The 21,903-nt window shown below is 55.6% G+C and overlaps 2 protein-coding genes across 5 annotated transcripts in view; one reads left to right on the top strand and one right to left on the bottom strand.

Moving 5' to 3' along the window:
- The window catches only part of SLC5A10 (solute carrier family 5 member 10), a 105,437-nt gene that overhangs the window by 29,110 nt on the left and 54,424 nt on the right, over positions 1 to 21,903 (bottom strand). The gene's annotated exons all lie outside the window — the stretch shown is intronic.
- SACK1G (scaffolding CK1 anchoring protein G) overlaps positions 5,910 to 21,903 on the top strand; it is a 35,046-nt gene continuing 19,052 nt past the window's right edge. Inside the window, exon 1 of one of the 3 annotated variants that reach the window (XM_075899777.2) lies at positions 5,910 to 7,195. In XM_075899777.2, the coding sequence (XP_075755892.2) occupies positions 6,707 to 7,195 (489 nt within the window). In that variant the 5' untranslated portion in view covers positions 5,910 to 6,706. The remainder of the gene's footprint in view (positions 7,196 to 21,903) is intronic. The other 2 variants (XM_075899776.2, XM_075899775.2) reach the window with 2 other exon arrangements.

Raw genomic sequence — 21,903 nt, 5'->3', positions numbered from 1 at the left:
AGGGGCTCTGTTGTCCTCCCTCGGGCTAGCCATGAGGCTGCTCCTGGGTCATCAATCCAGTGGAGGCAAAAGAAATAATAATTCCTGAGAACCAAACTCCTGAGCTGCAGCTGCCTGGCCCAGCCTGGCCATTCCCGTCCCAAACCAAGAGGCGCTGAGTGTGGCTGAGCGAGCGATCGCTCAGGGCAGCAGCACCGCAGCAGTGGGTGGAAGACAGCTGATTACAACGCTCATCTGGGCCGTACCAGCCAGGCAGGCCTCCGCCCTGGCTCTCCGCGGCCATGTGGGTGGCTAATCAAATCATCTTCCTAAGTAATCGGTGTGTGTCTGACACGCCCCTGGGCGTTCCGAGCCTTAACAAAGACAGGCCGATGCCAAACCGACTGCAGCCCGGAGCATCGGACTAGCTGGACAGCCAGACCACGGGGGCCTTTCAATGGGGGGGCAGGTTGAGCCTCACAGTTGCAGGCAGTGACTGAAACCAAACGTGGAGCCAGGCCCTCTGCTGATGCAAAATAGCACAGCCCCCTTGACTTCCAACCCACGTTCTCCACCAAAGCCGGGAAGGGCTCCACCCCCATTCTCACCCACGAGCATCTAAAGGAAAGTGTCCTGTCCCACACTGGAGTGTTTCGATACCCAACGAACAGGTTAGGAGGTGATCTGAGCAGCCAGCTGTAGAATTGGGCTCCAGACGTCTGTTGAACTTTCAAACAATCCCCTCCATGTTGTTCCTTCCAGGATTGCCAGGTTTTCACCAGGAGCATGGCAATTTAAAGGCGCAGCGACTTTTTTTGTTGTTTTTTGCTCAACAAGTTTGGTCTCCTGGGTTTTTTTGCTCAACCAATTTTTTCCCGCCATGTTTGGATTTTTTTGTGAAAGTATCTGGCAACCCTAGGAGCACCCCATAACCATCCACAAAGCTTCCTCCTCCTCCACATCTCTCCTTTGCCAGGAAGCCTCCCAAACAGTTGCTAGGTTGCTGGTCTCTACCTCACTGAGCAGTAGGGACTCTCTGATTCCTTGTACATCTCTCTGTCTGCCTGTGTCCACCAGCTGTCCCTTGTCTTAGACTGGAAGGGCTTTGGGGCAGCCTGGCAAATACAGCACAGCACAGTCCCGGTTCAAACTTGGGGCTTCTATGCGTAATACCGAGAGGTGGGACCTCTGGAGCTTAGTGCATGAGCTTTGACTGCTTGAGCTAAAAGCCAGCTGGCTCTCGGCGAAGGCTGTAGAGCAAATTCATTGTGTCTCTCTGGAAGTGGTCTCAGAAGCACTCCCTGGATCAGTGAACCACAGCCAGCAGGTGTGTGAGTTACACGTGCACTACGGAAATACAAATAATTAAGAATAACACCATCAAATGCACCCTTGGTTAACTAACTCCATAGAAAAGAACAAGCAATCCTGTAGCACCTTTGGCCTGGTCTACCTACAGCGGAAAGTCGAATTAAGATACGTTAATTATGTAGCTGGAGCCCACTTATCTAAAATTGAGTTTCTGCGCCGTCCACACAGCGGGGAGGTTGACGGGAGTAGGCTTCCCTTACTCCTTGTGAGGAACAGGAATCCTGGCACCAACAGGGGTGCCTTCTGAGTTCGATTTAGTGGGTCTTTACAAGACCTGCTAAATCAATCCCCAGACGATGGACCGTGGCATTGTCGATCTTCCGCATAGTGCGGACATGTCCTTAGAGACTAACAAATACATTCGATCATGAGTTCTCATGGGTAACACTCACTTCATCCCTTTACCCGTCGTACAATATATTTGTTAGAAGAGGGACGGGCAAGAGGCTGCCAGTGGGCCAGATCCGGTCTGCCAAGCCGCCGGATCTGGCCTGCAGCTGCCTCACCGGAACCCTGAGGTAGAGAGCAGCTCACACTTTAAAAAGCCAGCTGTTCTCTGCTCTGGATGGCTGGGGAGGGAGGGGGGAGACTTTTCATGCTATTCCCGCCTCAGCCAGGAGCAAAATAGCTCCGCTCCCATTGGCCATTCTTTCTGTTTCTGGCCAACAGGAGCTGAGAATTTTTGCTGGGAGCAGAAGCAATGCAGGAAGCTTTCTCCCTCCCTCTCCATCCCCCCTCCCCCTCATGCCCAGAGCAGAGTCACCTGGAGCAGTGAGCAGCCTGCAGCAGACAATCTGCCTCAGGTTTCTGCAGGTAAGTGCCTCCAGTCTCTGGCACCCCACCCCCTCTCGCCCTTCCAATTACCTTCTCCCAGGCCACAGCTCCCTCCCGGAGCCTGTACCCCCTCCTACACCTCTCCCCCAGGCCAGAATCTTCTCCTGCACCCATACCCCATTCCAGGCCCTGCACCCCAATCCCTTGCCCCAGGTCACCACCCAAACCCTCTGCACCCCCTTCACCCAGGTCACAACACCCTCCCAAACCTGGCACACCCTCCACGCAGAGCCGGCCCAAGCTACAGGCTGACCGGGCTACTGCCCGGGGCACCCCATTGTAGGGAGTGCCACGCAGGGCTGCCGGACCGGGCGGGGGCAGGGCCGTGCATGCGCCAGGCACCTGGGGGCAGGGCCGCGCACGCGCCGCACTCCCAGGGACAGCGCTGCACTCCTGGGGCCCAGGGCGCACGAATGGCTCGAGCCGGCCCTGCCTGCAAGAGACCCTTCTCCAGGCCAAAATCCTCTCCTGCACCCATATCCCCTAGTGGATCATGCACTCCAAGGCTGTGTCTAGACTGGCCAGTTTTTCCGGAAAATCAGCTGCTTTTCTGGAAAAACTTGCCAGCTGTCTACACTGGCCGCTTGACTTTCCACAAAAGCACTGACTTCCTACTGTCAGAAATCAGTGCTTCTTGCGGAAATACGATGCTGCTCCCGTTCAGGCAAAAGTCCAAAGGGCCAGTGTAGACAGCTCAGATTTGTTTTCCGCAAAAAAGCCCCGATCGCGAAAATGGCGATCGGGGCTTTTTTGCGCAAAAGCGCGTCTAGATTGGCACGGATGCTTTTCCACAAAAAGTGCTTTTGCAGAAAAGCATCCTGCCAATCTAGATGCTCTTTTCCGAAAATGTTTTTAACAGAAAACTTTTCCATTAAAAGCATTTCCGGAAAATCATGCCAGTCTAGACGCAGCCCATGTCCCTGCCCCAGACCACAGCCTCCTCCTTCACCCAAACTCCCTCTCACACCCCTCATCTTCTCCTGTACCCCAGTCTCCTATCTCAAGTTCCCTCCTGCACCCAACCTCCGTCCCAGACTGCACACCCCCTTCACAGAAGTGCGGCCCTTCACCACGTGTCAAAATCTCGGAGTGGCCCCCCATTAAAAACGATTGCCCGCCTCTGTGCTAGACTCTAAGGTGCCACCGGACTGCGTGTTGTTTTTAAAGTTACAGGCTCACACGGCGACCCCTCTGAGACTTCTTACCGCCAGATAGTACAGCACATTCAGGCTTGAAGCCACAGGCCAGATGCTCAGGGATTTCGCCAGATCTGCTTCACGCGAGTGACAATCGAAATGTGCACTTCTTCTCCTGTTGATAGTTCCTTCAAATAGGCCCTTTCCTGACAGCATGTGGTCCCTTTTTAGGTTTTATGCACGGATGGATCCTTGACTCTTCCCCTTAGCAGCTGGTCCAATAAAAGGCATTACAGCCTCTAACCTGTGAGCTGTATTCATTGCAATGTTTCCAACCCCACACCCCTGCTCCTTAAAAGTCTCTGCTCACGTACATGGATAGTCAATACAGCAAAAGAGCCACCGGGCCCCAGTCTGACCTGATTTATGTGGGTGACGTACCAATGCACTCAAGTGGTGTTGTACACTCAATTGCAACAGCGTTAGACTCCACCCCTGACAAGAAACACAGGGCCCCGATTCAGTAAACTAGAGGTGGTCAACTTGTTACAGGCAAACAGCCAAAATAGTTGTGCATATAGCACAAAGAGCTAGAGAGGAAAAATTGTCGAGCCAAAAAAAAAAAGGACTGTCCCTTTAAGAAACACAAGGAAAGGCTTTTTCGCCACATCAGGCTCCCGCCAGCTGCCACCATCTTGAAGACGCCATTCTGAATGGCCACGCCGGATGCCACTGGGAGCTGGGAGCTATTTTCAGGGGTGTGGGGGCAGCTTCGCGAGCTGCATTTTTGGGGGGAGGAGAGCTGCATGCGGCTCACGAGTCATCGGTTGGCCACGGCTGCAGTAAGCTATTTAAGCATGGGCCTATTTGAAAGCCCATGTGCAAGCCCATTAAAGGCCTTTATGTCCACATAAAAAAGGTTCGGTGCCAGTCCCAAAGTGTTCGTGGTGCCCGGCTGAGTCGGGGCTGCAAGGGAAACAGGGGGCCCATCACGACAACTCCGGCTACTTTATTGTCTTACGGTGGTTTTGTAGCAGCCACACTTTGTGTGTTAAGGTAGCATGAGAGGCCCTGTCTAAGATCAGTCTCTCTGTGCTAGGTGCAGTACAGAAAAAGGCCCTACACCAGAGAGTTTGCACTCCAACCACTGAATGCAGACTGAAAAGGCAAGTGAAAGGAAATAATTCCCCCCCTTGTTTACAGATAGCGAACTAGAGGCAGGATTTCCAGTCTTCTGCCCGAGGGGCAAGAAATTCTCATAGAACTGCTAAGGGAACTGACTGGGCAGCTCGTTACATGGGTGAGTTATTTGAAAGTGCTCACATGGGACACCCCAGATCCTCAAGCCACCACCATCCGGTTGGGTTCCTCACTGGCAGCCTGCCTAGATCAGAGCAGAAGGGGCTGGTGTGTTTTCCCAGGGGCGCAGCGCGTCTAAACGCCCCATTCCTTGACCACATGGCCATTGCCACCGGTGGTACCCTGTAAAAGCATCGGCCCCGTGTCCCACGCTCTATGGGGGAGGGGGCCAGATGTGGACAGCATGAGGCAATGTGAGCTCCTCACTTCTGAATCTAGAATCTTTGCAGCTCGGGGGACCCGGGGCGACAGGATGTTTTGTCCTAGAACATGGAGCAAAATGACTGACACCGCTGTGCACCCAAATCGACTTCTCTGGCATTGATGGAGTCACATCAGCCTCAGAGTGACCCCTGGAATAATGCTGGATTTACATTGCTGTGAGAACTTGACCGGGATTCTGAAACCCCTTAGAGTCAGCTAAATTCAATGGGATTGGTGTGTGAGACAGTTCCGGTTTGTCATTGTCTATTAACGAAGTCTGGGTCTTTTTCTTTCTTTCTCCCAATTGTTCACATAACTTTGCTGCCGCAAGTTCTGGGAAGCACATGAACTTGTAGCCCCTGTTTGAGGCGGGCCCACCAAAGAAGATGATAGTCTACTATAGCGACTAGCTCGGGGAGGTGCTCTGTTAGCTCCGTTGACAAGGACTCATCCTGTTCACCCTGGGTGCCAGGGTTGCTGTCAGGGCTGGCAGTGGTTAACAGCAGGGGTTAACATGCACAGCCAATCAGAAGATGGGGCGGGTGGGCTCCAGAGAAAAAATGGATTTTTTTTTTCATTATTTTTTAAATGAAACCCCAAAAGCATTTGCCAACTAGGGATGTTAAATTGCAGGTAATTGTGTAAACACGTCACGACTGAAAAAGTCACACGGTTACATGCACTCACAGCCGGCTCCCCGAGAGCCGGTGAACACGGCTCCTGGTGAGCCGGCTGCCCCCCTCTCCCTGTTGCTGCCTCTGATACAGGAGCAAGAGTGTGAGCAGACCCAGACACGTCCCTTCTCCTTTGCCTTGGGGAAGGCGAGATCTAGGACGTAGCAAAAGCAGGAGCTGTGCCATGCAGCTGAATCAGCTTCCTGCTCACCCCCCATCTTGCCCAGGGCTGGCTTTGCAGGCATGTGTGCACTGCATTGCTGAAGGAGTTAACGGCTCAGGCTGCAGATATGAGGAATGTTTGAAGACAGCAGCATGTGATTGCAGGTGGGGCAGGGCGGAGCTATGAATCATTCTTCCCCCCCCCCCCCCTCTTCTTTTCCCTTCTTGCTGTTACCTGTCCATCTCCACACTGCCTACCGGCAAGAGCCCAGCACAAATCCAGCTAGCAGCCCCCGGGAACGCTGGAGAAACTGACCAGGAAGCAACAGGCAGGATTTTGCAGCAGTGAAACTGATCAGCTTGATCCCATTCGGGGAATTTCAGATCCAGAAAGGGACGGCGAAAGAGAGGAAGAATCAGACTGAGAAATCCCCCACCCCCAGCTGCTGCCCATCCGATTTCCTGGATTTTTTAAAAACTGTTATTTTCTTTTGTATTTTATTTTACTTTCTACGCTCACTGCGGGACAGGGCAGGCGGCGAGAAGGAAGTGGCCCTGGTGCTAGAGAATTCAAAGGGATTGTGCCATTATCACAGCGCCCGTGCGTGTGAGCGTCGCCTCTCACCCGGCTTACGGAACCGGAAAGCTGGGAGCCAGGAGCTGAATTGGTTTTCCTCAGGTTTACTCTGGCACGGAGGCCACCTGGGCTGGGCAGAGCCGATGAGTAAAGGAGAAACGTGGCGTGAGTGGAAATAACCAAAGACGCAGGAGACCTGAGGCAGAGCGAGTGAGCGCTTTGTGGAGAAACAGCCAGCCGGAGCAGGGCGAGCGGGACCCTCTGCTGTGTCTAGCACAGGAAGGAGAAAAAAACCCATCCTTAAGTTATTTAAAAACTGGGAAATAATTCACTCCTTATTTATTGTCGGGGGGTAGCGTTCGCTGGTGTCGAAGGCTCCCTTCAGTGACTGACTCTGTGTGCCAGGGGCCATGGCTCTCTCTCAGGTGCAGTGTCTGGACAACAGCCACGTCAACTGGCGATCCAGCGAGTCCAAGCCGGAGTTCTTCTACAGCGAGGAGCAGCGGCTGGCCCTGGAAGCGCTGGTCTCCAAGGGGCCAGAGGCCTTCTACGAGGTCCTCAAGAAAGAGAACATTCGGGACTTCCTCTCCGAGCTGGAGCTCAAAAAGATCACGGAGTCGGTGGAAACATACGACCCGGGGTCGGAGTACATCCCGCGCCCCGGGGGCGGGGACAGCGACGGGGACTGCGCCAGCCAAGGGGGCCCGGGAGAGCTGGCGCCCTCCTTGGAGTACTGGCCCCAGCGATCCGACCGCTCCATCCCGCAGCTGGACCTGGGCTGGCCCGAGTCCGTGGCCTACCGGGGGGTCACCAGGGCCATGGTGTACATGCAGCCGCCCATCGACGGGCAGGCGCACATCAAGGAGGTGGTGAGGAAGATGATCGTCCAGGCTCAGAAGGTGAGGTGCACGTGGGTCGGTAGGGCGGGCGGGAGCTCACTTAGCTATCCAGAGTGGGGCCAGATCCCAAAGTCCTCCTCAGCCAGGCCCCCCTCCCTTCCCTCCAAGGGAGGCCTGGCTGAGTGGAGGGGCCTGCCCAAATGGATCATCCGTTCTTCCTCACCTCATTATGCTTCACACCCCTGCTTATGGCTCCGATACTGCCGCCGGCGAGGAAATGAGTAAGAAGCCTGATCTGGCTTCCTCTGGAACCGATGGGCCCCTCTCCACTGACTTCCCAGGAGCTGGTCGGGGCCCTCGGGAATGCAGAGGTTGCAGGGCCCAGGAAACACCAACTAGCTGAGCTGCGTCCTCGCCCCAAGCCCAAGGGATCAGCTTTCCTTGGGTGATTATCTCCAGGACACCAGGTAACTGTGCCTGCAGAGCACAAGAGGCCCAGGTCAGCCCTGGTGCGATCAGGAGGGATTAATAAGACTGGGACTTTTCAGCTTGGAAAAGAGATGGCTAAGGGGGGGGGGCGGGGGTGAGAGAGGGCTATAAAATCCTGGCTATTGTGGAGAACATAAATAAGGAAAAGTTATTAATTGCTCCCATAACACAAGGACTAGGGGTCCCCACATGAAATTAATCAGGAGCAGGTTTAAGACAAGCAAAAGGAAGTATTTCTTCCCACATTGCACAACCTGTGGAACTCCTCGCCAGAGGATGTTGTGAAGACCAGGACTTTAACAGGATTCAAAAAAGAGCTAGATAAGTTCATGGAGGACAGGTCCATCAATGGCGATTAGCCAGGCTGGGCAGAGATGACGTCCCTAGCCTCTGTCAGAAGCTGGGAATGGGTGACGGGACGGACAGCAGGGCTGACCGCCACCACGAGGAGGGGCCTAGCTCTGCCTCAGAGAGGGCGGGGCTGATGGCGGAAAGGGTGGGGCCTAGGGCAGTCAACCCTTAGCGCCACCGAGACTGCAGCGCTGGCCTCTCCCCAGCTCTGAAAGCCACTCTGAGCGGCGCTCCAGCGCTCCCGTGGCAGTTCAAAGGGGCCCGGGGCCCCTGCTGCCGCAGTGCAGTGGGCCCCTGTGCAGTTCCCCGCCGTCGGCGGGCCTGGGGGGGGGTCACTTGATGGTTCCCTGTTCTGGTCACTCCCTCTGGGGCCCCTGGCGTTGGTCAGAGGACGGGACACTGGGCTAGCTGGACCTAGGGTCTGACCCAGTCTGGCCGTTCCGATGCCCAGCTGAAGGCTGCTGGTGTTGCACCCGCTTGCCTTCGCCAGTCTTTCTGCCAGTCCTCGTCACCTGCACGAGGCCAAGGGCGGATGCAGAACCGATTCGCGGTTTGATCACAACCGACCGGCGCCCGCGGCCGCCGTTCAGGGAGCTTCAACGCGGGTCCCAGCCCCGCTTGTGTCCAGCCTTTGCAGAAACGAGAGCGCGCCGCGGCGCTGCGTCTCCGCCTTTCACCGCGCTCCATCGTCATCTCGAGACAGAGCCACCGTACGCCGGGGGGAGGGGCAGAGAATGGCCAGTGGAGAAGTCGTCACCTGGAGATGGAGGACTGGCCCAGGCCGGGACTTTCCCCGGAGGGGGGTTGGGATGGAAGCAGGTAGAACAGGTATGTCTAAGGAAACGAGGGCTGTGTATTGAGGGCCTCCCGTGATCAGCCTGCGGAAGGACCCTCCAAATGAATGCTGGGACTGAGCAGGCGCTGAGCCTCGTGTCCTACCACGTATGGAGACTTCGGCTCTGCCCCTGCCTAGCTGCATGGCTCCAGGCTCCTCACAGAGCCTGCGCTTTCAACCGTGACCCCAGCGTTCGGTGCCACCCCACCGGGGGTAATGGATTTGCATGACTGCGCCGCGTTCCCCTCTCCAGCGAGAGCTGGGGCGGGGGCTTTGCCCCCTCGGAAAAGTAGGTCCAGGTGTCTCCGGGGCGGCCCCCAAATCAGTGCCCACTTTGACAGATATTGGGCTTGGCCTGTCCCTGCCTCAGTGTCCCCCTGGCTCCTCCTCAACCCCCTCCCCCCGGCCTTTGGGCTGGGGTGACAGAGGAGGGCCATGGAAGTGTGGAAGCTCTTCCAGCTGAGATGCGCACACAGAGCCTTCTCCACACGCCACGCCCCACAGGCCACAGGGATCAGCAACTGCAGAGGATGCATCCCCGTGTCCTGACGGGACCTTGTCCCGAGCGTTTGCCTGCCCCCCAGCTTGTCTCTCCCAATCAGGACAGGGAGTCTGGGAGCTCCTCTGAAACCTTAGAGCCCAACGGGAATAGCAGCCAATCTCCCTCCAGCTATAACCCGCAGCGAGAGCCTCTTCCAGGCCTCATGGCCAGAGGGCTGGGTATTTGGAGGGCGGGTTTCCAGCAGGCCCGGTAACAAGCAGAGAGCATGTTTGGAGAACAAGTCTGGACCCGGTCAGAGCACGGGCTGGCGGGCGCGGCCAGGGCCTCGCTCCCTCAGACGTGCCGCGATCAGTCCACGCCGCCAGCCAAACGGCATCGGAAGCCGGCTGAGAGGGGAGCCATCTTTGAACCGGCTCAGGACGCGCTTCGGGTAGCAGGGCGGCTTTGCGCTGGAGCGGGCCTCAGCCTGCTTGGCACGCGGGGAAGGACGTCGCTTCGACCTTCCCCAGGCTAAGGGAGCCTGTTTCTCCCTCACAGGCTTCTCCTCCCCGGCTGTCCTAGCAGCCGAGCAAAGAAAGGCTGGTTGAGGGGCCTTAAGAAAGAGGGGGTGTTTCCCATCCCCCTCCCCGGCACGCTCAGCTCTGACAGGAAGAGCGGAGGCTGCAGGAGGCTGCTCCAAGAGACGTCTTTGCCCCGCGCCCCACTATAAAGCTCTGTGGCCGGGCCCTAGACCCCCCCCCCCCAGGCATGGAAAGCCAGGGCAGCGTTCGGTTCTCAGCCCGCAGGGTAGGGCTCCGCCAGGCAACCAAGCCCCTCTGACTTCCGCAGCCGACTCGCCGCCGGGGGTGAGGGAAGGGGAGCCCAGGGCTGCCTCGTGCCCAGCCACACTCCGGCTTGCGAGCCAGGGTGCTGGGTCGGTGACCCGGCCACGGGGCGCCCAAGGAGGGGCAAAGCATGAGGCCAGGGAGGGCTCGGAGCCGGTGCTGCCCCCACTGGGCCACGCGCTGCTGAGCCCGTCGCTGACTTGGGCACAGGCAGGGCCCAGTCGTGTGGTGCTCTCGAGCTCTCTGATCGCCACATGGCAGAGGGAGATGAAATGCGGGATGAAAGGACGCAGGCGAAGCATCACCTTACTGGCAGTGAGAATGCCTTGTCTTTGGGCAGGGGGTGCAGGGCAGGCCCAGCTGGGGAAAGTAATCCACAGCCCCGCCTCTTCTTCCAGAGGCCCCGCCCCTTCTGCCAGAGGCCCCGCCCCTTCTGCCAGAGGCCCCGCCCCTTCTGCCACCTTTCCTCCTCACTGTGGAGCCAAACCTGGCCCCCACCTCAGGTTACTGCCCCCCAGGCCCTTTAATCTCCCCTACCCCTGTCCCGATTCCTGGGCAGCTCTGCCGCCACCTCAGCCCGCCTGGGTGGCCACAGAGCCAGGCAGCCCGGAGAACCAGGCACAGTGTAGGCAGTTTTTGGAAGGCAGTATCTCCCCTTGCCCATGTCTTTGGCCTGGCCCAGAGCCCCTAACTCCGGCTCACACACTCCCTGCTGGCTCTGCATTCTCATCACTTCCCCGGACCCACCTCCCAGGACGGCCCCACCCCCCAGACTTCCCTGGGCAGCTGATTCGGTCCACAGTCCCGTCCCAGACCCCTTCATCTGACTGCTGGAAGCGGCCTGTCTGATCGGGACGTTGCTGCCGTGTTTCATTGTGTCCAGCCATCTCCCTGCCACCATCCCTGGTGCGCATGTAGGGATGGACCAAGCGCTTCACAGGGCTGGCCAGGCCCACCACTGCCCGTCCCGCCCGCCGTGCTCCCAGGGAGGGGAAATAAAGCGGCTGCTGCTGCCAGAGGAACGAGGCACGGTGGGGGACAGCAGCCTGCCGATTCAGCGCCTTTCTAGGGAGCCAAGTCTGCTCGGAAGTGGCCAGGGAGTGGGAGAGACGGGCCGTGTGCTGCCGTAACTCAAGGCGCACACTAGGGCTCAGAAGATGTGGGGTCTGTTCCCTGCAGTGCCACGACACCTTGGGCAAGTCATGGCCCTCCCGTGCCTCAGTTTCCCCCAGCTGTAAAACGGAGCCACTGAGGCTAATTACCCACAAGGGGGGTGTTGTGAGGCTCTGTTCAATACCCTCTTGTGAGGGGCTTTGAGATCCTGGGATGGAAGGTGCTCAAAAAGCAATGAGGACTTTTAGTTTACAAATAACTGGATTTCCCTGGCCAATCTACCGCTTGTGCCGCTGAGACAGTGTGATGGAAAGGGCTGGAACTCCACTTTCAGTTGCTGTCTCTGCCACGTTAGCCGGGCCAGACCTGGTCTCCTCCATCCCTGCAGCTGCTGCTTTTAACCGTGAGGGGTTTTTTCTCGCTGTCTGCGGGCTTTATATCATCTGGGTCACCCACTGATGAAACAGGAAAAAAGCGCTACCAGGCATTGTACCTACCGCATCTGGAATTTCCTATTACGTCCAACATGACGGTCTCCTGCCGACAGCTTGTTGCTGCATGTTCTGGGAGGGCACTGCCCCGCAGCTGGCTCGTAAGCAGCTGGGAAGCACGACTACATTTCTTTCCCTGGCTTAGGAGAGCGATCCCTCGGGCAGGCTCAGCCCTGAGTCTGAATCCCAGCTGCAATTGTGGCCCGGTAGGTAGGTAGGTAAGAAGGAAGGAAGGAAGGAAAAGAGAAGACCCCAACAACAAAGCGAAGCGCGGGGTTGCCAGTTGCGTACATACGAGCAAAGTTCCTCTGACATCCTTACTGAGGAAGGTGCAGCCTGGCACACACATCAGCAGGGCCATCGGTTTAATTTGCCTGCTGCATGTGCTGCCTGGTGACCATACCCCCCTTCCACTGGGTTTCTATTACCTAGCGAAATCTCCTTTGGCGGAGGGGGAAGCAACTTGCCTTCTCAAGAGGAACTCGGGCTATTCTGATGACAGCTCCACAGAGCTTGAACAGTGCATCTGTCTGTGCAGACTCAGTCTGACGGTGGGGAGGCAGGCCCACCAGAAGCTCGCACAGCAGGATCCGGAGCCGGGTGCAAGCAGGGTGGTGTTGTCTAGTGGTTATGGGAAGGGAATCAGGACTAAAGCCTACAAATGCAGAGGAGTTGGCAGGATCGGGGGCATTTTGCCATGTAGACTAATGCCTTCCCGCTTCCCCAGGGCTGAGCCGGCATCTGCTGAAGGTAGGGAAAATAAAGAAGGGGGCTGAAGGTAGGGAGGTGGGGTGGGTCCCAGAGGCCTAATGGGTAAGGCATCAGCAGACTAAACAGGAGAGAATGGTGGCGGGGATTCAGGACTCCTGATCTCTGTTCCTATCTCCGGATGGGACTGTCCCCTAGTGATGAAAGCAAAGGGAGGAACACAGGACCTTGATTCTCTTCCCAGCTCTGCTAGTGACTTGGTGAACGACCTTGTGCCTCAGTCCCCCGAGCTGTACAATGGGGATAACAGAGACACACGCCAGAGGCAATGTTCAGCTTAGTTTCAGGGCAGGATTCAGGTTCGAGAACTTGCCACGGCTACAGCAGCCCTAGGATTTGAGGCACTGACATCTCACGGATGCTCTCCAGAGCGTCTGACCCCAAGCAGCCTCGCTGGCACAAGAGTGTTCCCGTCCGGAATGGGGGGGATTCTTAAGCCAGCTGCTGTTTTCACAAGCCTGTGGCCCCATCAGAGCCGAAATCACAAACACGCTCAAAATGCTGGCCTAGGCCAAAACCACTTTTTGAATCAGAGTTTTCAGGACAGATTCCAGCTTGGCTCGTCTCTAGTATAATCGGCCGTATCTACTTGTCAAGGGAGTTGTGAGGATGAATTAACGTCTGTTTGCAGAATATATTGTAAGCCACTGATGAAAGCAGGAGAAGGGACACGTGATTAACGTTAGTCATTCCATTTATAGCTTTCCCAACACATTATTTCCCGGCTTGTGTGCTACTCTGGGCTGATAATAGATGCTCATTAAATAACCAGGCAGCAAGCCCAAATGCTGGCCTTTGATGATGCAGAAAGTAGGTTAATAAGAGCTCCAATTTCCCCTATAAAAATGAATCCCACAGTTCAACTGTTGATCAAAGCGTCCCAAAATGATTCTGACCTCCCTTGTGGACGCAGGCTTTGTATGTCACACAGCAATCAATGTCCATTAGACAGACGGTGAGCTGGAGACCTGCATCATAGAACCCTAGAACACTAGAACTGGGAGGCAACTCGAGAGATCACCAAGTCCAGTCCCCTGCATTCACGGCAGGACCAAGCACCATCGAGATCAGTGGTTCCCAGACTTTTTGGTGTCCTGCCCTCTTTTTGATTTTTGAGAAACCCTCACGCCTCTCCCTCTCCCCCCCAAATAGCAGCAAAACTTGAGATGGGATTTAGGGGTGTGTGTGTGGCTGGATCGCCTCGCACCCCCCCTGGAATTTCTGCACGCCCCCCAGAAGGGCACGCCCCCCAGTTTGGGAACCCATAGATCATCCCTGGTAGATGTCTATCCAACCTGCTTTTAAATATTTCCTGTGATGAAGATTCCACAACCTCCCTAGGCAATTTATTCCAGTGTTTAACCACCCTGGCAGGAAGTTTTTCCTAATATCCAACCTAAACCTCCCTTGCTGAAATTTCAGCCCATTGCTTCTTGTCCTGTCCTCAGAGGCCAAGGAGAACAATTTTTCTCCCTCCTCCTTGTAACGCCCTTTTAGGTACTTGGAAACTGCTATCCTGTCCCCTCTCTGGTTTCTCTTTTCCAAACTAAACAAGCCCAGTTCTTTCAGTCTTCCCTCCCCAATCATGTTTTCTAGACCTTTAAGCATTTTTGTTGCTCTTCTCTGGAAGTCCTCCAATTTCTCCACTTCTTTCTTGAAATGGGGCGCCCAGAACTGGACACAAGACTCCAACTGAGGCCTAATCAACACAGAGTAGAGCGGCAGAATGACTCCTCGTGTCTTGCTCACAACACTCCAGTTAATGCCTCCCAGATTCATGTTTGCTTTTTTTGCCACGGTGTCACACAGCTGACTCACATTTAGCTGGTGGTCCACTGTGACCCCTAGATCCCTTCCTGCAGGACTCCTTCCTATGCAAACACCCCCGTTGTTTCTCAAGACCTCATCCATCCAAAAATGCTGCACCGCCACATGTTCTAAATAGCTCACCAGCACGCTGGGGCTGAGGGAAGATGACAGATTCGTTTGGAGTGGAATAGATACAGTCTGGGTCAGGATCTAGGCCTCTCCTTCACTAGGGAGACTTTTGATCTCATTGAAAACATTTTGGGGTGGAATTGTCTTGACTACACAGTGGTGAAGAGGGGGAAAAGCCGTTGCAGGCAAAGAGTCCAGATGCCCCCCAACCTAGTGTTTTTATGCGGTAAAATGTTCCCAAGTCCGAAAGGCAGCAGCGATGGGTCCTTTTGCCGGGGAGTAAATAATGATTGGAGTTACACAAGGGGCGGGATGATGTTTTGTCTCCAGAGCTGGAGAAGCAGCCAGGGCCCTGTGCGGGCATGCTGACTCGTCAGGAAGGGCTGCAGTTAGCACAAAGGGTTGCAGGCTTGCTCTAGCACTCAGTACATCAGTATGTGCAGACTGAATACTGCTGCTGAGTTTCTGCCCTTGTCATGCTGATTTAACGGGGTGGCCCCAATACTCAGCAAGAGACAATCCCTCATCAAAGCGTTTACAAGCCCAATAGACAAGAGATCACAAAGGGAAACCGAGGCACGGGGCAAGGCCACAGCTCGCTCGCGGTGCCACAGCAAGTCCATGGCCGAAACAGAACTTGTCCCGTCGAGATGGGGTCTCCTATCTGGATGATGTGCCAAACACACGTTCCTGGGTGTAACATAAGCTAGCGGAGTGATATTTAATGGCCTATGAGGCTATGTCTATACTGCAGCCTTTTGCAGGCAGGGAGTATGCTAATGAAGTGCTCATTAGCATTTGTTGCACTGTCATTTGCATATTCTCTGCCGGTGCTTTTTGCGGACGAGGTTTTTGCGCAAAACCAAGCAGTGTCGAGGGGTCCGTTTTGCACAAAAAGACCCTTTTTTGAGGCATACGGATCTTGTGCAAAAGGATTTTTTTGCACAAAACGGCCCCGTTGACACTGCTTGTTTTTGCACTAAAACCTCTTGCGCAAAAAGCACCGGCAGAGAATATGCAAATGACAGCACAACAAATGCTAATGAGCGCGTCATTAGCATACTCTCTGCCGGCAAAAGGCTGCAGTATAGACGTAGCCAGAGAGAGAGAAGGAAAGCCTACCTGATCTACTGGTCCCTCTTGGCCTTGAACTCTAAAGACATGTCGGCCAAGACTGGTTCACAGCCCAAGCAGCTGGACCTCAGTTGTCCCCCTGGTCTAGGGCTTTGCTCAGCCCGGTGTTTATTCCCACCGCTACCCGACAGACTACTCCGCAAGCCCATCCATTTCACCTGCCGGCTCCTTCCCCGCTAGCGGCAGCAGGAGAGAGAGCAAACCTGAACAGGGCAAACAGCGGTGGCTGGAATCTGGATTGTGTCTTGCGCTTGCCCGTCCAGCGCTGCTTTGTGGCAGCTTCCGTCTTTGCTTGGCCTCTGCGGAGAGAGAAAAGCCTCCTTTCCCACGGCTGTCCAGCTGTCTGGGAGCTTTGCCTTCGGGGCAAGCAGTGGATGCAGAGGGGAGACAGAACAGAGCATCCTTTGGAAATACTTTTACCTTCCCGCATCAAGACCCCCAGCCAGGACCCAGGCACCCTTCCCAACAGCCTGGCCTGAGGCTGGCTGTTGCTAGAAGGCCCAGGAGCATGTCAGGTTTATTTCTCCCTGATGTGTTTTGAAAGGTGATTGCCAGCTTCCCAGTGCTGGAAGTGACGCTTCTGTCCTGGGCTCTCGCCTCGTTCTTTTCATTTTCAAAGCCCTTTGCTGCTAACCGTGGGAGTCTGCTCAGTATTGGCATCTTCATGGTCCACATGTGCTCCGGCGCCACGTGGAGGAAGTAAAACCGAGAGGCCAAGGCCTGTGACCTCAACGGTCTTCAGATGTCTCACTCCCAGGGGCTCGGTGCCTACAGGGACTTGTCCGAAGCGGTGTCGGAGTCGGGATTAAGACACGGGCTCTGGATCACGCCGGAGTAACACAGGACTGGGGACAGACTCTGGCCCCATTTACGTGACGTTCTCGATTAACTGAGATGGAGCCACTCCCGATTCACACCACAAGGAGTATAAGGAGAGCAGGAGGGGCCTCTCCGATCTCACTGCGGCTCTGACATCGGGACACTACAGCAAGCCCTTCGCAGCCCGATACTTCTAAATCCACATACCCTGCTGAAGTCAACGGAAGGTGGGAGGGCTCCGTATCCTTGTAAATCAGGCAGTCGACCTGCCTGCCTCAGTTTCCCTAACTGTAAAATGGGCACGATCATCCTGCCATGCCCAGCACACAGGGCACAGGCAGATTCATTTACGGGTGCTCGTGAAAGGCTTTGAACCTTGCTAAAGACCAGGTAAATGAGAAGGGAGGGCACATTTTTAAATTGTTCTCTGGCAAATGCTTCGTTTGATGCCTGCAATAAGAGACCCAGCGTTTCCTTTCGCTTCTTGCCATGGATCACGGTAGCCGGCGGGGCAGTGAGGGGTGGGCGTACGGGGCTGGTGCACTGTCCCACGGAGTGGCACTGAGACCGCTTCCAGAGCGGAGCAGGAGTCTGCTCTACGGCCTTAGCCACTTTTAGCTCCTGCAGTAGAGGCGCCTGCACTAAGCCGTCCCAGGCTGGATTCCCCCTGTCGGCGTGACGCTTCGCCTGGGTCCCACACCTCCCGGGAGCTCTGCTCTAACTCCCTGGCGCCACAGGCAAGCTCCCCCGCAGGAATGTGAAAGGTGTTGAAAGATCCATGGGACCTCCCTGCTTCGGAGGCAAAGTACAGGGAGCTGCAGCCGAGCAAACAGCGCGCGAGCAAACAAATCAGCCGGCCCGAGTCCCCGTCTGGAGCCAGATTCGCTCTTTGCTTGGCCTGCCTTTGTAACCTCCTTCCGGTCGTGCCCTCTGTCATCACAGGGCAGCCACAGGGAATTCCCCGAGTCAAGCTGCAGAGCCCCCACCCCGAATGCTTGCTGAGCTCTCCGGCGCGAGCCCAGAGCCTGGAGAACCAGATTTCCAGGGTTGCTTTTTCAAACCTGCCCGTTATTGGCCTTTTTCTGCTCTCACTAGCCCAGGGGTTTTCACACTGGGTCATGACCCAGCACTGGGCGGGGGATGTCAGCCTCTGGGGCGTGTTGCGGCAGGGGGCTCAGGTGAGCAGTGGGGGGTACGGAAGCAACCTGCCTGGCCTGGCATCGCGGACTGTGCTGAGCCCCAGAAACGGCCAGCAGCAGGCCTGGCTCCTAGGTGTCAAGGAACATGCACAGGGCTCTGTGCACTGCCGCTGCTCCAAGCATAGCTCCGCACTCCCATTGCCTGGGAACCGGCTGCTGGCGGCTTCTGGGGGCAGCCTGGTCTGCGGTGCCAGGAGAGGCAGGAAGCTACCTTAGCCCCCCCCATTTCCCCGCCCGCACCGCTGACTGAGAGCTGCTCAAGATCAGCCCCTCCTGCCACAGCCCTAACCCCCCCTTCCAAAGCTGAAGCCCCCTCCTACAGCCCAACGCTCCCCTCCTCAGCCCCACCCTAGTCAAATGACGTTAGGTCGCAGCATCAACTATTTTCTTCAACTGGTCATGAGAAAAAAAAAGTTTGAAAACCGCCATGCTAGAGGAAGTGAAAGCAGAGTGTCCCCCTCCAGTGTCTCCTTAAACGCGCCTGTGCCCCACAGCCCTCCGATGGATCCAGATGCCGTGGCAGGGGCAGGAGGTTGAAGCAGACACAGGAACAAAAGGGACAAGTCCTTTGCTATGACAGACAGCCCCGACCTCCCATCCCATCCCTAAAGCGGAACACACCCACTGGGAGCGTGAGGGTAGCACAAGCAGGGTGTGGCAATCAGGTTGTACTGTGCAAGCCAGTCCCTTAAGCTCGCCGTGCCTCGGTTTCCTAATCTAGACAGTGGCGATAATAGAACTTCCCCGCCTGCCCGAGGCGTTGCGTTGCTAAAATAATTAAATTAATTGGGCTGCTTTGAGAGCCTGGGACAAAAGGTGCCGTCCAAGAGCCAAGCATAATTCTGACTCTGCTCCACCCGGATGAGGAAAACACTCCAGCGATTATCTAAGTGTCCGCGTCCACGTCGGGGCTCGGGGCGCAGGTGTTCCCATAACACCTCGTTCTCATGGTCTCATCAGACCCTCCCACTTCATGTAGAGTGGGGGGAACCATTTTACGCCAGGTTCCCCATTCTCGCTCCTACGTCTACACAAGTTTTCTCCGCAAAAAATATGCTAAGAAGGGACTCATTTGCATGAGTCGCGATCTCATTTGCATGTTTTCTGCCGATCTGTTTTTGCGCTGGGGTTTTTACGCAAAAACAAGCCGTGTGGACGTTTTCTTTTTGCGCAAAAACCCCCTTTTCCCACAAGATCCTCATGCCCCCGAAAAGGAGAGCTACCGATCTTGCGGGAAAAGGGGGTTCTGCGCAAAAAGAAAACGTCCACGCTGCTTATTTTTGCGCAAAAAACCCAGCGCAAAAACGGATCGGCAGCAAATAGACAAATGAGATCGCGACTCATGCAAATGAGTCCCCGTTAGCATCTTTTTTTGCCAAGAAAACTCGTCGAGTAGTAGCCCTACAAGCAATCACCAAGCCCAGAGCCTCCTGGGAATAACTGAAGAGACAAGAGCTGAAACGCGTTTTCTGCGATGAACCAGCTCACACCCGCCGGAGCTGACTGATTCCCACCCCAGCACCTCTGGGCTGTCCCCTGACCCAAAACAACCGCAGGAGAATGACCGAGCGTGCCGGGCCAGGCAGCGGATGGATGCCACGCTGCAGTTTTAGCGTGCGCCTCCGTGCCGCTTTCACAGCTGAGTGGAGGTGGAGCACCAGCTGTTTGGCTTCTGATTGACAGGTGTGCGGCCCAGCAGGACTCTGGGAAAGAGCTACCCTCTCCATGCAGTGTGCAAAGCCTCGTGGGAAACTCAGGCTCCAGAATCTCCGGGGTATTCAGCAGACAGGGGATAGCGCCTCAGGCAGTGTGTTTTGGGGTGAGAGGGAACTTCTGCAGGTTTCTATGCACCTTCCAGGGCGGCTGGCACTCTCTGGGGCTGGGCACTAATCCATGGGTCTAATCCTGGCTTCCTATGTCCACATGCTGGCTGCCTCCCTGCTTTTTTCTGCATTGCTGGGCTGATTAACAGACCCCTGCTGGCACTAGGCTGTGCCTTCCCCCAACCCTCAGAGCTGGCATGCCACTAATCCCACTAGCACCCGCTGCTATTGTGGCACGCTCAACCCTCCAATCAGTTTCTATGGGCAACGTTCCTGCTAATCTTTTCCATCCATGTGCAGAATAATTGTATATGCACCGAGGGTTGTGTGAATGTGCACCACCTTAGAAACACAAACCTAGCTGTGGGTGCTCTGCTAATGAGCCAGGCAGCACTGGAATCCCTCCGGTGCGGCCGCATGAGCACCCAGCGTACAGGGAACGCTGCCTGCGGGAGGGTGCAAATTCCCAGACAGGGTAAGGTTCTGTGCTACACCCACTCACAGCTCTGGGCTTGGGGACTGTAAGCCCCCGCTGTGCCCTACCCACGCTTCTGGGGCTGAAGCAAATGGCCAAGCAGTACCGAGGCCAGCTCTGCTTCGAGGTATGCGATCCTGCAGGACTTGTAGCTACAAATCCCCCCCTCCATTGCACCATGACTGATGAGGGGCCATTCCCAGGAATGCCTTGCACCACACCTGCCCTGAGGGGAATCTCCCCAGCCCAGGTGCAGGTATTAGCCAGCACCCCTGGCCCACGGCAGGTAGACGGCTCTCCCCGAAGAGCTTGAGCCAAGCTCCACCCAGGACCACTGCGGAAGGAGGCGTTTAAAGATCCGGGTCGCTGCTGCTCCGGAGGCAAAGCACGGCCCTGGAGCGGCACCCAAGCGCTCTGCACCACCCCGCAAACCAATCAGCAAGCCTGGCTCACGGTTTGCTCGCTCGGCCCTGGCGCCTGAGCGTGACTGGACTGAGCATGAAAGGGCCAGGAAATGTCACTCCTCAGGCCCAGCGCACGAGCAAACGTCTCCGCTCGAATGCCAGGATCGGAGACCGGAAGAGGCTGGCGCATGGCTATTGAGACCAGAACGCTGCACACGCAATACAGGAGAACAGCGGCACGCCCCGCAGCTCAACCCTGCCTCAGTCGCATGCCATGGCTCGTTGTTAACCCCCCAAAATGGCAGCTCACGCCAAAGCTGGATTATGGCACCTGTCCCCTGGGGGCAGAAATGGGCCCTGAGGTGAATTTTGCTCCCAACCTCCCAGTTTCTGTTTGAGCCAGCAGGGATTAAACTCCCTCCCCCCACACACACCCACACACCCACCCACTGGCTCTTTCCCAGGGTGCTCCCAGGTGTGTTTGTTGGCACATAAGGAATAGCATCTGTAGTGGGTCGTATAAACAAAACGGGACAGGCAGCAAGTCGGCCATGCCATGCTGTAGTTAGCCTGGTTGGAGGTACACATGGGTATTTCCATCCAAAAAAACAACAGTTGGATCTAGCTTGTGTATTTCCCAATAAGCCAAAGTGCACAAATTCCCCTCCATCCCAGCACCTGATTTATGAGAGCAACTAGTGGTAATTCTGTGTAACTATTTCTTCACTCAGTGCTCCGTCAACCTGTGGAACTCCTTGCCAGAGGATGGTCAGAAGGCCGGGACTTTAACGGGGTTCAAAAAAGAACTAGATATATTCATGGAAGAGAGGTCCATCAATGGCTGTTAGCCAGGATGGGTAGCAATGGTGTCCCGAGCCTCTGTCAGAGGCTGGGAATGGGCGACACGGAAGGGATCACTTGATGATTCCCTGTTCTGTTCACTCCCTCTGGGGCATTTTGCATTAGCCACTGTCGGCAGACGAGATACTGGGCTAGATGGACCTTTGATCTGACCCAGTCTGGCCGTTCTTATGTACTTAACTATGACAAACTGTTAGCAGCTTTCAAGCGACACTGTCGGTTTGCAACCGAGCCCGTTTTTAAAAAAGGAAGGTAAAGTCATTGCAGATCTGACCTCTGGCCCTAAATCTGCGGTTCCCAAACTTTTCTCTGCCTCAGCACATCTCAGTATCTTTTGAGGCCTACACCATATTGCTGACAAAACAACCTGCCTTCTTGTTGCTTCCATGTAAGCTGCCCACCACCCTTGCCATAAAGTTTCAGTGTAAGCTGTTTACCACCCGGGAACAATCAAGTGAATAATGACAGAGTCCAGCTCTGACACTATCCAAAACACAAGGGAAGGTTTTTTGTTCGCTCTGTCATTTTTTCCAAAACATTCCACGGCTCACCTGTTTGGGCCCGTCAGCACCCTGGTTGGGAAACACTGCCCTTTGGCATCCTGCCTATGTTTATGGCTTTACGGTCATGTTTTTCTCGTTTTTTTAACTGTTTTCCTCCCCTTCTACCCTCCCACCCCCACTCACACACACATTGTGAAAGAGGTACACAAACCAACAGAGGAAAGTCCTGAAAATGATCA

Source organism: Pelodiscus sinensis, chromosome 15 (assembly GCF_052426305.1).
Source record: "Pelodiscus sinensis isolate ZL-2025 chromosome 15, ASM5242630v1, whole genome shotgun sequence".
NCBI classification, from domain to species: domain Eukaryota; kingdom Metazoa; phylum Chordata; order Testudines; family Trionychidae; genus Pelodiscus; species Pelodiscus sinensis.
This window is presented reverse-complemented; position numbering and strand designations above follow the sequence as displayed.